An 18,263-nucleotide genomic window follows, 5' to 3' on the forward strand; every position below is an offset into this window, starting at 1 on the left:
CTCTTCCCATTAGGCACAACAATCAGATTCACTGAGACTCAGAGCACAGAGAGACCGGGAAGTTGTTTGGAGGTATTTCACTTGTCGGTGTTCCTACTTCTCTACCTCTATGCAGAGGGTCCCAACTCTGCTACATTCTAGAATCACCCAGAGAACTTAAAAAAAAAAAAGATACCCATGCTTTGACCCTACCTCCCAGAGATTCTGATTTACCTTGTTTGGGCTGAGGCACAGGCATTAGTAGGTCTTAAAAGTTCCCCAGTGATTCCAATATGCTACCAGAGGTGAAAATCACTGTTCTAAAACCTCGTCAATAGGAAGCAGCTTCACACTACAAAAATAAAAACCCTCTCCTGAGAGGAAGGGAACCAGTGAACCAAGCACCCGCCACAATTCACAGTGTCCTCTGCCCCCTTCCCCCAGCCCTCCCCGCCTCTTCGCAGGGGTCCTCCTTTCTTCTTGGGCATGGGAGGTGCCTAACCTGAGCCCTCTAGCGCTCCCTGCACAGTCCCGCGGTAGTGGCCCCACTCACGGCATCCGCCAATGTCCCTTCAGGAGAGCAAGGAAGAAACAGGAAGCTTTATTTACAGCCAGGGGCAGAGTCTCTGAAACGGTCAACACCTGGACTAGAAAACAGGAGATTTGGGGTAGGAGGCCAGGCCTGGGTCTCCAGGGACCGGGCACCACAGCACTCCCAGTCCACTGCCAGACCCCCAAGGGAAAGCTGAGCACAAGCGACCCTGCCGGACCCCCAACACTGTGCTACTTCCCTGGGCAGGAGCCGGCAGGGGCTTCCACTGGCCGCGGGATAAAACCCAAACTCCTCAGCCTGGCGTCCACACTCTTCTATCGCCTGCGCGAACTGTCCTAACCCTTTCTATTTGATCCCTCCTCTACCTAATCAGGCCTCGCAGAGCCTGAACACCCCTTATTTACTTCTCTCCCTCTGCTGTTCTGCCTAGTCAAAACGTGGGACGTCCAGCTTTTTAACCATATCAGGGTTATCTTTGTCCCAACGTCTGCCTACATTTGGGAAGTGAGTGTCTCTCCAACTGGATTGAGTTCTTCAAAGGCTAAAATCACACATTTCTCTGTATTCCGAACAGCACTCAGCACAAGGTCAGGCCAGGCGCAGAAGCCCAGCGAGTGCTCGGTGACGGGTGTCTGTTAACTGATCACGAGCCCCTTCGGGGAACAGGTGGCATGTTGCTACCCGCATGTGCACCCGCATCCAGGTAAAGTCTAGAAGCGCTCTCCAGGAAATCCCCATGGATCTCCCAGGCCCTCAGACTGCATGAAAATCAATACACAGGCCTGCGCTACCACACCGTGATAGCAGGGCAGGGGGTGGCCCCACCCTGCAGCACAGCAAGCTTCCTGAGGAAATTCTCACAGTTGCAGGACTTCTGCTCGGCGTGCAGGCCACCTGCCTGCCTGCTTACAATCCTTAATATTTCACTGAGAATGAATGACTACTCCTTGCTCTACTAAACAGTCATTATCACTGTTTCATCTGCAGATTTTCAGAGCTAGAATGTGCCTGTGCTTTATTTCAACTGCTGTGCGAGCCGATAATGTACAAAACCTGCCCCCAAACAAATGAAGGCATTCAGGTTTTAACAAGGCATCTCTTCTCTATGTCTGCATCCCCACCGCTGCCCTGCGGATCGGTTCATCAGCAGCATCTTCCTACATTCCACATACATGCAATAATATACGATACTTGTTTTTCTGACTTACTTCACTCTGTATAACAGGCTCTAGGCTCATCCACCTCATTAGGACTGACTGTGGGTTCTTCTTTAGGACTAATATTCCATGGTATTTGTGTACCACAGCTTCTTTGTTCATTCATCTGTAAGTGGACATGTAGGATGCTTCCATGCCCTAGCTGTTGTCAATGGCGCATATATACGGAATCTAGAAAAACAGTACTGATGAAGCTGTCTGCAGGGCAGCAATTAGGACACAGACATAGTGAACAGACTTGTGTAGGAAGGAGAGGCTGGGACAAATTGAGAGAGCCGCATGGAGACATACAGATTACCATGTGTAAAACAGCCAGCCAGTAGGAATTTGCTGTATAAGGCAGGGAGCTCAACCCAGTGCTCGAGACAACCTAGAGGGGTGAGGTGGGGTGGGAGATGGGAGGGAGGTTCAAAACAGAGGGGACATATGTATACCTGTGGCTGATTCATGTTGATGTATGGCAGAAACCAACCCAATATTGTAAAGCAATTATCCTCCAGTTAAATAAACAAATATAGTAAAATCAATAAAGGCCAAAAAAAAAAAAAAGGCATCTGAAGAATCACTGCTATGTTCACCTACGTTTTGGCCAACTGAGTGAAGTCAAGTGTATCTCCTTTTCAACCACATGAAATAAATTTCACTTAAAACCTAACTGGGAAAAAAAAAAACCTAACTGACTGAATCATAGAACCTTGTGCTCTAACTTTATGCAAAACAAAGTCTCCAGTTTCCACTCTGCGTTCACAGAAGGGACAAGGATCACATCACAAACATGCTTTGATCCCGGAAATGAGAGTCAGCGTCCTTAAAAGGAGGACTGCGCATGCGTCCTTCTCTTAGGCCCTTTGAAGCCCATGCTCTCCTCTGCCGTATGGTCTGCTGCTCTGCCGGGAGAGCTGGTCTCCACACCGACTTCAAAGACAGCCCACGTTCCAGCCAGGAGAGATACTGCAAAGCAGCGCTCAAAAATGCTTTTGACCTCAGACAAGACTACAGGATGGATGCGATGTTTTAAACAGCAGTTCCTGTAGCTGCTCTCTAGTACAGAGACCCCTAAATGACACCAAAACCATTACATAATTTGCTAGGATGGAAACTCATGAATTCCATGTTACATCAGAGCAAAGAAAATAAACCCTGGAAAATCTGGAGACTCAATTAAATAGTAATTAAAAATGAAATATGACCTTTGCTTGTTCAATAGTCCTCACACCTCTTAGGCCAATGTCCTAAAAGGGTAGAAATAGATGCAGAGAACATGAACTCAGAGAATCACACATGACATATTTAACTGGCTAGAAAACACAAACACACAAATTCTGATCTGGCTGGTGATCGTGACTTTTATGTGGGTTCTGGTGTCTCGGATGGCCAACTACTCACCCCTCACACGCTCAGCTACTACCAACCTAAGTACCGGGGCAGAAGCATTCATCTTCCTCAGGCTGCTTCTCGCTCTATCCTCGTTTGCCACTGCCTGGAAGACAGGCCACCCCGAGTCCCTCTAGCCGGTCACTGTGTGGTGATCAGCCATGACCACAGGGCCTCAGGGGAAGGCACAGCGGCTCTCTGCCACTTACCAGTTTTGTGACCTAACTCCTCTGAGCCTCGGGTTCCTCATCTGCAAGATCATAACATTCCAACAGGGCTGTGGCGAATATTCAGTGACATCCGTACTTAGAGCAGCCAGCACAAAGGCTGGCTTTGTAACTTAGTTTTCTTTCCTGCTAAGAAAATAGCGAAGGACTTTCCTGGGTGGCTCAGTGGCTGAGGCTCCCGATGCAGGGGGCACCGGTTCAATCCCTAGTGAGGCAACTAGATCCCACATGACACAACTAAGAGTTTGCATCTCACAATAAGACCCAGTGTGCATGCGGGCTCAGTCCCTCAGTGGCTGTCCAACTCTTGGTAACCCCATGGACTGTAGCCGGCCGGGATCCTCTGCCCATGGGATTCTCCAGGCAAGAACACTGGAATGGGTTCCCATTTCCTACTCCAGGGCATCTTCCCGACCCAGGGATCGAACCTGAGTCTCCTGCTTGATAGGCAGATTGTTTAGCACTGAGCCACCTGGGAAGCTTCCCAAAATAAATATTAAAAAAAAAAAACAGCAAAGGCACGGTGTTCAAGGGGGAACCTGTCATGGCTTTAACCTGCAAGCACAGGAGTCAGCAGCAGCACCAGGAGCGCTGAGGGGAGAAGGAACAGCCGTTCCCTAGGAACGTGGAAAACAATTTTCATCCGTCTCCGACTGCTAACAAGGAATACCATTCCTCCAGCCTCAATCGTCCCAGCTTCTACACCCAGTTTTAAAGCAGGTTAATTAAAAAGCCTCCTCCCTAAGATAACCTGAAAGTGAAAGTCGCTCAGTCGTTTCCAACTCTTTGCAACTTCATGGACTATACAGTCCATGGAATTCTCAAGGCCAGAATACTGGAGTGGGGAGCCTTTCCCTTCTCGAGGGGATCTTCCCAACCCAGGGATTGAACCCAGGTCTCCGGCATTGCAGGCGGATTCTTTACCAGCTGAGCCACAAGGGCGGCCCAAGATAACCTGGATATCAGCAATAAGAGGATGGGCAAGTTCCACTATGTACATAGTGGAAGAATATGCAAGCCTTTAAAAGGATGAACTGAAGTGATTTTCATTACCTGGGAAAAGGTGTGTGCTATGATGTTAACTATTAAAAAAGGATAAAAAATTCTGGGATGACATAGATAGGAAGAGGGAACTACACCGAATGTTAATATCTGTTGTCTTCGCAGGTGAAATTATCTGTGATTTAAATTCTCATAGCTATTCTTTGTTTTCTATTTTTCACTTTATCCTCAATGAGCACATATTACATTTCAAATTAGGAAAAGCCATTTTTTTTAAAGTTCCTTGGTTTGTCATACATATCATTTAAAACATGGTACTTTAAAGAATCTCAAGTAGTAAGATAAGGACCAAAATTATTCAAGCTTGGATAAGAGCATAGTATGTTATCAATGATAAATGCAAACTAGCATCTTTTTTCCTTTGGCAAGGGACCTTTTGGTCAATTTACAATTCATCAGCACTTTTATTATGCTGGGAAGACTGGAAAAACAGAAGATGAAAGTCAAACGAACCCTTCTTGTATCAGGGATGGTAAAATATTTGGTGGGAGTAAAAAAAAAAGCTTGAAAGTAGAAGTCAAGCTAGGGGAGTCCCTACTGCTTTCAATAATTTATAGTAGAACTGGTCACCATCACTAAGGATAACAGAGAGTTGACTACACAGAAATTCATTCCACCTGGCCTAAAAATGTCACTGTGTTCTCCTGAGACACTACTCCCAATTCATAACCAACCACATATGTGACTACGCACACCATCCGGCCATTTCTCTCTTCAGAGCCGAAGGTAATAACTGCTGTTTATGGAGCACTTACTCTACGCCTTCTATTCCTCAGCTTAGTCCATCTCCCAGCAGGACGTGGAGGTAGATGTCACTCTTTTACAACAATCCTGGGGCTCAGAGAGGGTAGATGCCCTAAACAAGGGTGCTCAGCTAGAATGGCCTCTACCCCAGGCCTGACTGACCCAGGGGCACAGGAGTTCCCCGGTTCTATGGCCTTGGGCAGAAAGCTTTCATACCATCTACCCCTCATTCTGAGGTTGGATGAACGGGCAGAACCAGTCCGTCAAGTTGGGAAGAGGTTGGGACAGAGTGAGGGCCAAGCGAGGAGGGTTACTCCGGCCTGGGGGATCTGAGTTAACGCGGCTGTAGAGCTCTCTCAACACCGCCCTGCCGTTAATACCCCGCACTTTGCAACCCACTTCCTGCTACATGTACACAAACTGTTGTCTATGCGCTTCCAGGATGGATGTTATCTGGGCACGGAATACAAAGTGTGTATAAATAAGAAAACGATTTTAAACAAGCCCCACCATGAATACTAGGCATGTTCTGAAGCAGAAAGGAGCATTTTTACATGAACGTGTCTGAAGTGGATGCTCTGAATACTCAGCGATCTGAATGGCAGTTGTACCAAAACAGAACAGGGTCTTTGATTAGGCTGCCATGTCTCCACACGACGCTCCCATTAAACGCTAAGTTTAATGCGGGATAAGTGAACCTCTTTCTTGTGTTTTACTGTTAAAACCCGTGGAGGCTCTGGATCTCCAAGGTCACCAAGCCCTGCTGGATGCTGGGCTGGCAGATCCCACTGTCTCACTCAGTCTTTCTCAGTCGGGTCGGCAGACTGAAGAGAGTAGTGACCCCAGGAGGTGAGGTTGAATGTAGCGGCCACCAGGCACACGTGGCCCCTGTCTGACTTAAGGACGGAATTTTAACTTTCATTTAACTTTATTAAATTTAAGTAGTCCAGGCCTTCCCTGGTGGCTCAGTGGTAAAGAATCTACCTGCTGACGCAGGAGGCACGCGTTTGAGCCCTGATCCGAGAAGATCCCACGCGCCGAGGAGCGACTAAGCAAGCGTACCACAACTCCTGAGCCTGACTGAGCTCTAGAGCCCGGGAGCCACGACTACCGAAGCTCACGCCCCGAGAGCCGGTGCCCCACAGCAAGAGAAGCCACCGCCCTGAGAAGCCCGTGCGTCGCAGCTACAGAGCAGCTTCCGCTCGCCAGAGTTAGACAAAGCCCCGTGCAACAACGAAGATGCAGCACAGCCAAAAATAAATAAAATTAATTTTTAAAAAAATTAAGTAGTCCAGTGGCTACAGTACTAGCCAATACGGCTATAGAGGACATATTTGCAGATATAAACATGTATTTATAAAAATATAAGCATACTAAATATAGTGTTATGACTTGCTTTTTTTCACTTAATGTAACATGAATTTTTTTCCATTTTAGTAAATGTACCTCTGGATATTATTTTTAATACCTATATCTGTGCTGTCTCATACAGTAGCCACAAAAAATGTGTGGCTGTTGAGCACCTGAAATGAGGCTAGTCCTAACTGAGATATGTTGTAACTGGGAAATACACACCAGATTTCAAAAGCTTCATATAAACAATGTAAAATACATTAACAATCTTTACATTGATTGTATATAACCGATGACAGTATTTCAGAGACAGTGGGTTAGGCAGAATATACTATCTAATTTCACCTGTTTCTTTATACTTCCACTCCTAGCAGCCCAAATAGAAGAAGCGAGAAAATGGTCACTCAAGTTAGTGTCTGGTTCTGCAGATTGGGGAAGGCCCACTGGTTTGTCCTTGGCCAGGCCTCAGTGTGGGGGAGCCACCAAACAGGTGTGGCCCTAACAACAGAGCAGGCTGGGAACAGCTCCCGACATCGCCCAAAGGCCTCAGACAAACCTTCATTCTGCTGACCCCCAGCCTTATGGCCTGGAGCAAGTTACGTACTTTACTTTCCTCCAACTTTCCTGCACTTAACTTTTTTCCAACTGAAAAAATGGTGATGATAACAGACACAATTCAGAGGGGTTATGAGGATCAGATGAGAATCTAGAAAAGTCTGGCAATTTTTTATAAAGTTAAATATTCACTTAGCATGGGACTAAGCAATTCCGTCCCTAGGTACTTACCCAAGAGAAATGAAAACACATCTACACAAAGACTTGTATGTTCATAGTATCTCTATTCATGATTAGCACCAACCTGGAAATAAGCCAAAAGTCTACTAACTGGTCAACAGATAACAAGTTGTAGAACATTCAAACAGTGGAACATTACTCAGTAATAAAAAACATACAACAACAAAACATGCAACAGAAGAACCACATTCTATCTGTGGAGTATCTCTCTTAATAAACCTGCCCTCACTTAAAAACAACAACAAACATGCAATAGTATGGAGGAAGCTCAAAGCTCTAAACTAAGTAAGAGAAGCCAGACACCAAAGACTATATCCTACAAAACTCCATTTATATATGACATTCTAGAAAAGGTGAAACAACAGTAACGGAAAGCAGATCAGTAGTTGCCAGGTACTGATGGCAAAGAGGACCAAGAAAATATTTCAAGTAATGAAAATGTTACACAGTGGTTACATTTACATGGGTTAAAACTTTTCAAATGAGAAAAGTTAGCACAGGGCATATAAAAAGTGCTTTAACAATGCTAACTGTTCTCATGACAAGTATTGTCTAAAACCAAACTCAGATTCACCATCTTTCTGGGAAGACCAGCTACCCACTGCTTACCTTATACTATTTTTGCAATCATTTCTAGTGTCCCTGTTTCCCTCCTGCTACCGACTTGAGATATGGCCTTTCTAACTTCACTGCTTCGTGATCACTCTGGACTCTTCTCTTCCTTCCACCTTTCTTACTGAATCTTGCACGCTGCCTACAAATGAAGTTCCTAAAATACTACCTTCTGCCACACGTGTGCTTCGAGCCCCCTCCCTGCTATTCAGATCCTTTAGTGGGGCATCCAAAGGACCCCACAATTGGCTCTAGTGTCCTTTTCCATCTTTTAATCTACACCAGAATCCTCTACAATAAATCTTTGTGTGATGAATGAACCAATGAAGGCAGGGACCGAGTCTGCCTTGCTTAGACCTGATCCCAAGTGCCTAGGATGGTGCCAGGAACACAGGGGTATACTCAGCAGCATCTGATGAATGAACTAAAGACCTTCTGCACCCTGAAAATGCATCCTGACCTCAGAGAATAGAGCTGCTCATTCTCTCATTCTTTTTTTCTTTTAACTGAAATCCTTTTGGTGGGTTAGTAATAATTTGGAACAAGATAAACAACTAGGGGTTCTGGAAAGTGTTTCAAAATTTATGTGTTAAAGCTTATAAGGCTTCTATTTCTACTTTAAAACAATCTGTCAATAAATATTTAAGTATTTTTTCCCTTTAACTCAAAACAAAGGGTCTCCAAGTGTATGCGTAAGACATAAGGGAGGCATCACAGAGATGCGATGAGTGTGCTCATAGTTCCAGTTGATTTATCATGGTTTTGACCATTATGTAGCTTTTAAAATTATTTTCTTCTTAGTCATATAGGGTTTCATTTACACCCATAATGGACTGTGACTAAAGGCAGATTTAAGGAAAAGCCAATGGCAAAATATGAGTTAGTAAGAAAGACAAGAAATGGGAATCATTGTAAAAATGGTTATTCTGAAAACTGCCTGAAGCAGCAGGTATGTTTACCTTACCACAATTCTTACTGTAAGGTTTCAGAAGCCAGTGTAATTCAGATCCCAAAGATAAAATATTATAATTTTTAAAAACGTGCTAATCTGAATAGCATGTTTTTTAAATTTAAAAATCACTTCCAAAAAAAAAAAAAATCACTTCCAGAGGTGGTTTTTACAGTTCAGTATTATTATGAAAAGAGTCTGCAAGGGGAAAAAAAGGCCTGTGGAATGCTGATTTACAACAAGCTCTCTGGAAGGCTCTGTTAAGCCTTTCCTCCTTCCCCCAGGAGAACTGGGTGGGGCCACACCCACCTGGCCCTCTCTGCTCCCAGGCAGGCTGGCACTTTCAATACCTACTTCTCCTTTGGTTTATGGGTCTACCACCTCTACCAGGGTTGTAAGCTCACTATTTCATTCATCTTTTTAGCTGAATACACAATATTGTGCTTGGCACATAGAAAACGAAGTGCTTGCTAATGTTCCCAACGTCTTAGAGGCTTTCTGACATGGCAGAAACCGTGTGCTTCACACAGCAGCCTGCATCCAAGCCTGGGATACAAACCCACAGCCTGACCGTGCTCGTCTTAGCGGAAAGGAAGGCAGTCAGGCCACAGAGAATATGCATGCGTTTCTCAGGAGGCAGTGATCAGAAGATGTCAGCTGCCTGTTCCCCCTCCACCCCTACGAATGGCAATGAGCATGGTCACTTGTCAGAGGAAGTGGCAGGAAAAAGAACAAAGCAAAGGGCTTTCTATTTTATTTTTTCACCGTGCTACCAGAGGTCAAGTGTGTGTGAACTGATGTTGGGATTCCTTTGATGATGAACAAAAGCTGGGATGTGAGGAGCTGAAGTGGGCATTGGCCAGGGACCTCCTCCCTTCGGGCCTGGCCTTCAGGAACTCCTCTGCTGGTCTGGTGGCTGAGCCTGTGGCCTGCCCACTTGCCTCTTCCACCTCCCCTGCTGCCTCTGAACACCAACAGCCAGCTCCGCTGCCAGGCAGGCCTGTAAGGAGACTCTGTGCTCTATCTCTGAGCCTGGCTGCCAGAGCATGTCCCTCCAGGGTAAAAGGGAAAAACAAGGAGTCGGGAAGGGGGTGGGGGTCGGGTTCTTTGAAACTTCACCGGTCTTTTTTGCTATTTTCTAGCAGTCACAGTTGACAGTGAGACGAACTTTTAAAGAAATAATTTTCCTTTTTCCATTCAATGCCTAAAAAAGTACAAGTACCTAAAAAGTTACTAGGCTCTAACAAATACAGAGGGTAAACTACAACCAGAACAGTGACATCTATGTGCTGAGTTCTGTTCAGAATGACCCATGAGTCTGAGTTCAATTAATCGTCACACAGAGCCCGAGCATCTTTGTACTAACTCCACTTCAGAGATGAAGAAACTGAGGCTGGGACTTCCCCGGTGATCCAGTGGTTACGAATCCACCCTGTATGCTGGGAACATGGGTTCCATCCCTGGTTGGGGAACTAAGATCCCACATGCCAAGGGGTAACTAAGTCCTTGCAGCCCAACTACTGAGCCCATGAGCACAACTAGAGAATCCCTGTACCACAAGGCAAGATCTCGCATGCGGCAACTAAGGCCCAACGCAGCCAAATAATTTCAGAAGAAGAAACTGAGGCTGGAGAGATTGAGCAAGATCACTAAGGCACTGCCCCACTCCTCCAGCTATTTACAGTTTCACCTGTGTTGGAGAGAGAGGGCATAAACAGAGAACAGGGAATAAGACATAATCTGTGTGTAAAATGCTTGCGACTTTCGCACAAATAAAATTGAGTGGGAATGACAGAGGAAGGAAACCACATGTAGCTTGGTAGGTAAGACAGTAGGTAGCAGTCTACAGGAAGGGCTTCCTGAGCTGAGCCCTGAATAAATGCATTCATTCAACAAACTCATGGGTTCAGTAGTACTTACTGAATGCTTCCTGTCTGTGGCAGAGACTGCTAGTTTGAATCAAAATAGCAATACATAGACATGAAAGGCTGGATTTCAAGTTAAAAAAAAAAAAAAAGGAAGAAAAGCACCCACAGTGGCTGAACAGTGGCCTGTGTGGCCCTCTCCACTTAAGGAGTGGGAAGGGGAAGAGGTGAGCCGTCTAAGCACAGCCCCACTTCCCGCGCCCCGCCCCACCGCCGACAAAGCCGCAGCTGAAAAATAAGGAGAAATGGCCTGTTTCTGATGAGCCATGTCAAAGAAACGTGGGCAGCCTTGTTTGAGTATCATAAACAGAGGTGCCGCGGTAAGAGGCGGGTCTGAGGCGGGGCTCTTGGGCACAGAGCCCTCTGCCCTTCCCCTGGGTACTCTGGTCACTAAGTCCCCTGCCACTCACACCTACAAGCACCAGGCAGGCTGCGGCCCGGAGCAATTCTTCACACTCACGGGACATAATTCATCTGCCGTTCTCATTACGGCTGTCTCTCCAACAGCATAGGTTTGAACTGTGCGGGTCACTTACACAAGGATTTTTTTTTTTCCCCAATAAATATGTACCGCGGTACTACACTACGTGTGACTGGTTGAGGCCACCAATACAAAGGGCAGGTTACAAGGTCATATGCAGATTTCCCAGGGTAAGGAGGGCCAGTGCCCGAACCCCGGTGTTGTTCAAAAGTCATCTTTAGAGGATTTTCTTTAAGTGGTAATATATGTGATAGTGCGGTGCATTTTTTAAAATGCACATCTCCCACCAATTTAAATAAGTAACTCTCCAAATTTACAGTTTTCAAAATTCTTCCAGTGGTTCCAGCCTGAAGATTCAGAGCCCATGAGCAGGTCAGTGAGGTTCTGAGAGGTCATATAAACGTGTAAGAGTGTTTATGGAGGACTGGTCCCTCTGATGAATCAGATACCCTGAAGGAGCTGGACCCAAAGAGATAAAAGACTCAGAATATATCCTGCGGTTAGCATCCGGCAATGTCAAAACTTTCCAGGGTGAGGGCTAAGGGGTCGGGGGCTTATTTTCAAGATAATGAAAAGTGTTCTAAAATTGAGTATGGCAATAGATACATGATTCTGTGAATATACCAAAAAGCCATCGAGCTGTACACCTTAAATGGGTAAATTGTATGGTATGTGAATTACATAAAGCTGCGACACAAGCAAACAGCTTCCGGGGAAGACTCCTGTTACTCTGCAGTGAGTTTCCCAAGCTAACATTATGTTAATGAATACCCTGTTAGCCACTAAAAAAATAACTACTGGACTATTTGAAGACAATAATGACAATGGAATTCCCTTTTGCTTTCAACTGTCCTCTTTTGGGGGAAATGCATGATATCATGATCCTGAGCTGGTAATGGCCAGATTTACCTCAAATTTGGTGGTCAGAAAAGTCCACCAGAGATTAAGTGGCCAACGGGCAGGCACTCTTCCCTCCAGAGGTCCAAGTACTTATCCAAGGTCAAGTACTTGTTTCTTAGCCCTTCGTTAAAAGTTTCAAGCTGAAAACACAGGGCCCCCCTCATCACCTCTGAAGAGGAGCCACGTCCTATTTTCCCAAAACCATGGGAACGTTATCCATGAAAGAAGTCACTGACAAGGGCAAATGCCAGCTTAAGGGGAAAAACAATAGGAAAAGCCTACTGCTCTCCCTGCCACAACACCTCCCCTACGCTTAATCACTTCCAAGTTCTGAAACAATGCCTGTGTCCACCTTGCCCATTTTCAGGATGGAACAGAAAGGAGCTTCATTTCATATGAAGCTGCCTGGAAACTGCTCACACCACCTGCTTGCCGTGGAGAACAGAGCTTTTGTTTAACTTGCCCCTAATGAACCCACTGAGGTGCTCCATCAACAACCTGTATTTTGAACAATCTCAAGATCACGATACACATGGAAGTGTACATGTGGGTGGCTGTTTTCGTTATTACCTCTGGGGAGCAAAGCAAGTAAGTATCTTTTCACCTAAAATAAACCTTAGCCCCAGAATCCTTGTTTCCTCCCAGTAACTCCAGCCAGGTTATTATCTGTATTCCTGAAACAAGAAAGCTTTCTAGTGGGATAATCCTCAAAAGAGGTGACTATGAGAATTAAGAATTCTCAGCCCCTACCTCAAGGTACAAAACAATTGATTCTTTAGCAGAAAGAGACTGAAGAAGAGACTGAATCTATAAATTAACTAATTACAAGTCTCTAAGCATCCAGCTCCGTTTTCTGACTGCATCCATTAGGGGTTTCAAGGACAAGCACAGAAAAATATACAACCAAGTAGAAGATGAGTGATTAGAGTCCCAGAAAATCACTATTATTATCTTATTATAATGTGTGCAAGTGCTGCAAGATAACGATAATTCTGCTTCCACTTGTCTAAGCAAACACCCTGAAAAAAATTTTTTTTTTAATATTCAATATAACTTGGTAATCAAAGTAAGTTTCCAAATAACATCTCCAAAGGAAGCCCAGATGGATTCTGATGTTGAGCACTGGACTATTTAAACTGTCAGGGCCTTCAAGCAACCATGTCTCCTGTTTTGGCATCACATTGGATCAGGTATTCTGGTGATATGGGAATAGAGTTTAAAACACTTTATTTAAAAAACAAAAGGTTAGAAGAGGTTGAAGCTCAATAAACCAAGCCACAAAAGGAACTTCAAAACTCTTTGTTACGACAGGTAAAGATTCTAGTTGACTTGCATATACCTTGGAAAACAGAAGACCTCAGAATCTGACAGAACAAAGTTCCATGCGGGCAGGAGCTGTGAAGTTCACCTCCAGCAGGTGCCTGGCACATACTAGGCGCTCAGCACATCTGTGTTAAGGGAACAGGTATTGTTGAATAAACAAGCTGTGCAGGAATGCACTTTCCAAAATCAAAGTTCAAGGTGAGATCCATTTTCAGTAAAGATTTTAACATGAAATATTGTTTTCCACTGACTTGTAAAATACTGTTTTGCCTCAAATACCACTAAACCATCTTGTTTCTCAAGAACAAAATGTACCAAATGCAGAGTCAATGGGCCCTAATTCTGATGAACCTCAAGGAAGAACAGTTAAAAAGGGAGGAAATGGGAAATTAAGACCTATCAAACTACAGCATAGTGACCAGCAAAAATTAGATACAGACATTTGACAACAACCTTCTCCAAAACTGGAGGTTTTCCTCTGGTTTCTATTTCAGCTAGCTAAGCAGTTTTCTTCAGTCTGTCGACTTCCAAACCTTTCCCTTTCATGTAGTTGAGAACTTACATATTTCATTCATAACGCTCCCAAAGTTTCCCACAATTTACCTGGGTGACTTCTTTTACTAGAATCTCTTTTGTCTGGAAAGTTCTTCCCTTTCCACTCCCTACTCCCCTTGCTGAAAGCATCTCTAAATACTGTCCTTTCTGATTTTATGGAAGTTTCATTTCCTTGCAGCAGAAGCCTGCTCTATTTCCTGAAGCTAAATTCATCGTGCTCCATAAATGTGAAAACAAAATCATTCAATCCACATTCAGGCACAGAACCACCTACCAAGCTGCACCTTCTGCCGGTTTTTCATCCCAATATGCCTTTCTGGTGGTGACCTTGTGTTCCCTTCATCCTTCTGGCATCTCTATTTTCCAATCCACAGAATGTTCCCCTCCCAAGTCCATAAATTCTAAATCATATGGAACAAAACATTTTCTGCTATAAATCCTGTTTCCCAAGGCTCAACAACCTTGATAAACAAAAGCAACCATGGCCAGAAATTAGCTTACTTGCAATCAAAACGTGTTAATGTATTTAACCCTTTGCATGTATGTGGCCACACAATGAATAGATGGAAGGAGGAAGGAATGTACTTTACAAATACTTCGTAAAGACTTTTTCATCTGATCTTCTCAACAACCTTGGGAAGCAGGCAGGGCAGGCATTTTATTACCCCATTTACAGGTGACAAAGCTAAACATCAAAAAGCTTAAGTGAAAAGAAAAAAAAAGGCTTAAGTGACTTGCCCAACCAATGTCATCACAGGACATGTCACCCCAAACCCACATTAGGGTCCTGCCTCGTTCAACCCAAAGGATGTCTACCATGTACCCTCTCCATAGCTTTTTGTCCTACATACAGTCAAGGAGTAACTTCACAGAGATTTGGCATTTGAAAGGGAGGATGGTCCTCTGACTTTGGGGATACCATCTCCCTTCAGCTAACAAGCCAGAAAACCATCTTCCAACTTCCCAACAGAAAACAATGCCTTTTTCTTCTATATACCACTTTTAACAACTACTGCTTTTCAAAACAATTTCCAACAGTTCCTGTTTTAAAGAGACTTACCCTTAAGACTCTACTAGTCCAAAAAGTTTGCATCAGCATAGGATTTTCTCAATAAAGTTCAGGGCTGATGCAATATTTTTCAGTCTCATATTTTACAGCTAAACTGACAAGAACATAGAACAGTCAAAAATTAAGCAAGACAATGCTGCATTTTTTTTTTTTCACTCTGCCACATCTGCCTCTATGTGTCTCCTGTGAGTCACTGTCTTTGGTGTTCAGTCATCATTATAGGAACTCTCATTCTCTACCCTAAATTATTTTATTTCTTAAAGAAAACCTCTGCAATAAAAACAGAATCCTACGACATCTTTCACCACTTTGCTGAAGCACTGACCCCTTAATGTAGAGCCTCAGATGTCATGCTATTCCAATTTTTTATCACTCCAGTTTAACACAAACAGAAAAGAAGATGAAGGACAGTTACAATTCATTCATTTATTCAATCAACAGACACATGAAATCCTATCAGATGCCTGGAACTGGGGCCCAAAAATGAACAATAATTGTCCCTCCTCTCATAGCCTGGTAGAGTGGAAAACTAGAGTAAAGACAGAATAAACTGATCAAGGTTAAGGTGGAGGTGAGCACATGGCGTGGGGCAGTGGCCATCCACCATGAAATGCTTTCTGGAAGAAGTAGTCTGTGAGCATTTATAATCAACTCCTCTGGACTTTCAGTACAAAATAAGCCTAAGACCCAACCCCACTCCCTGACAGGTTATAAGATGTACTGGTCAACAGTCAAGTTAAAATAATAATCTAATTAAGATAGCAGAATTTATTCTTGATTCCCAGTCCTAAATTTCAACTCCTAACCCCTATTCCCTTAGGCACAAATTACAGAAGGGTTAACAAATTCTGTCCCATATAGAGCCTTCTCACAAGTCTGTAGAACAGAATTAAAGATATGCACAGTGAAATAAAATGCACTTTAAAAAATACATGATCATTTTCCTAGACTGGAAGCGAACACTTTGAAGGATCCAAGCCCTACAAAGCATGACTGTCAGAAGAGGAAACTGAGGTTCAAAAAAGTCCCACTTTAATACAACAGAATAAAAGATGTCTTTGAAGTCGCCAGAACAGCTTGAGCAAGAAGAGAAACAGAAGGCTATTGTGGGGCTTTAGGCTCCAGATGATGAACCCCAAACACCCAGCAATGGTAAACAAACAAGCCTCTGAGCCGGAATCTGATTTGGTGACCCAACAAAACATTACAATCTAAGGAATCTCTTTCTCCCCATTCATTATTTCCCGAAGTCCCACTGGCTAGCAGCTCCTGGTTTGGGGGGGCGGGGGGGGGTTGCTGGTTTATTGCCGGTAAATTATAATGCACAGTGTGCTTTTCAAAAAAAAGGTACAGGCACATGAAAACAACCACGGTTTTAAAGACCCATAAAAGACACTATGTAACAGAAATGAACTCTGTCTGTGTTTACTATGAGGACCTATTACTCCTTTATGCTACTCCAGTGGGTTTTAAACTGAATTGAATGCTACCACTGCCTGCTAAAGAGCATGTCAGGCAAGGGAAGGAGCAATTTCAAACACCTGCCTCAGCAGGAGCCCAAACTGCCTCCCTCACCATCTCCCCGTGCCTCAAGCAAGCAGCTGACCTGGAAAGGGGGCTTCAGACACCGGCCACGCTACCATCCCAACAAGTAGGCTCTATAAAGTCATCCTTCCATTTGGCCCGGCACACCCTCATCCCCACCACTCGGATCCCCAGCTGAAAGGAGGGAAACTCAGCCGCCCCAAAGAGGAGAAATGGAGTGGGTCCTGAGTGGTCCCTTTCCCCAGCCGGCCCGAGGTGGGCCCGGGGGTCCCTCACCTCCCCCGACTCGGAGTCCCTTCCCAGGGCACCGCTGAGCCCCTCCCACTCCTTTGGCCCAAGGGGCTGCGGTTACCACCCTCGTCCCCTCAGGACTTCGGCTGCCGCCTGGGCCCCGAGGACCCTGGCCCATAAGCGACGCCACGCCCGAGCCCTCTCGGCCCGGACCGCCGACCCCTGCCCCGGGCCCCTCCCGGGCGACCCTGCCCGGCCGCCCGCAACCCTCTCAAGGCCCGGGGCGGCCCCGCGCCGCCCGCCCCGACCGGCGGGCCGCGCACCGTGTGAGACTGCAGGCTCTGGCTCGCCTCGATGGCCGCTGTCAGCGGCACCGTGTCGTCCAGCAGCACCTTGCCGGCCGGCGGCTTCTCCATGAAGGCCATCCCGGGACGCCGGTCCGCCACCGCCTCGGGACCAGGGGCAGGAACCGCGGGCGCCGAGTCCTGCCGCCGCCGCCGCCGCTGTCAACACGCGCCGCCCCACGCGCCGCCGCCGCCGCCCGCCGGGCCCGCGGGGTCCTAGCGCCGCCCGGCCCCCGCCGCCTGGGCCGTGGGCACAGGCGACCCTTTCGCGCTGCCACCTCCCGCGGGGTCCTAGGGCCAAACCGTCGGTCACAGCTGTCCTGGAGCTGCGCCTCCAAGCTCCACGTAGGCGCACCGCAAGCTCGATACCCTCAGCACCGGCCTCAGACCTCGGGACAGTTCACCCTAAGCCATCACCCCCAGAGGTCCTCAGAGCCGAAGACACGGCGTCTTGGGCTCCCGGAACGCTCAGGCCCAAACAATCCCAAACATTCCTTAATGGGTTTCTCATATTAGGCCCTGAAAACTGTACACCCTGACTTACAACTGATCCTTTCCCATCAAGCCTCCCAGGCCAAAGAACCCTAAGACCCAGAAAAAAGGGCCTTCAGGATGGGACTCTCCTGCTGTGCCTTGCAGAACCACAAACTTTCTAGAACAAGCCCCTCAAATTCAGATTTTGTGGGGAGCTCTTGAACTTGGCTCTTCAGACTAAAAAACCTAAGAGCTGGGCCCTCAGAATTGAAGCCCTAAGACTCCAACACTCTCAGACCCAAAGCTCTTTGAACTGGAGCCCCTAAAACCTGGGCATTGGCCCAGAACTCCCAGTCTCTACCCTCTGGCCCAGTTCTAAGCTCAGCACACAGGCCTTCAAACTTTCAACCTGACTTGGGGTGCTCCATCCCACCGTACTGGCTCCAAGAACGTCAAAACCCACAGCCAGATAACTCTGATCAACTCAGACCCAAATCTGCCCCAATCTGCCTGAACCCAAGGCCATAATCCTGACCCACCCACAGTGCTGT

At 45.9% G+C, this 18,263-nt stretch overlaps 1 protein-coding gene across 9 annotated transcripts in view; it reads right to left on the minus strand.

Annotated features, from left to right (window-relative positions):
• PXK (PX domain containing serine/threonine kinase like) overlaps nt 1-17,702 on the minus strand; it is an 80,157-nt gene extending 62,455 nt beyond the window's left edge. For 2 of the 9 annotated variants that reach the window (XM_043885447.1, XM_043885446.1), the window contains exon 1: nt 17,218-17,551. In XM_043885447.1, coding sequence (XP_043741382.1) covers nt 17,218-17,319 — 102 coding nt within the window. In that variant the 5' untranslated portion in view covers nt 17,320-17,551. Of the gene's footprint in view, nt 1-13,510; nt 13,620-17,217 lie in introns of all 9 variants that reach the window. The other 7 variants (XM_043885445.1, XM_043885444.1, XM_043885448.1 and 4 more) reach the window with 6 other exon arrangements.
• Nucleotides 17,703-18,263: the final 561 nt, after the last annotated feature.

This window comes from Cervus elaphus, chromosome 24 (genome assembly GCF_910594005.1).
Source record: "Cervus elaphus chromosome 24, mCerEla1.1, whole genome shotgun sequence".
Taxonomy (NCBI): domain Eukaryota; kingdom Metazoa; phylum Chordata; class Mammalia; order Artiodactyla; family Cervidae; genus Cervus; species Cervus elaphus.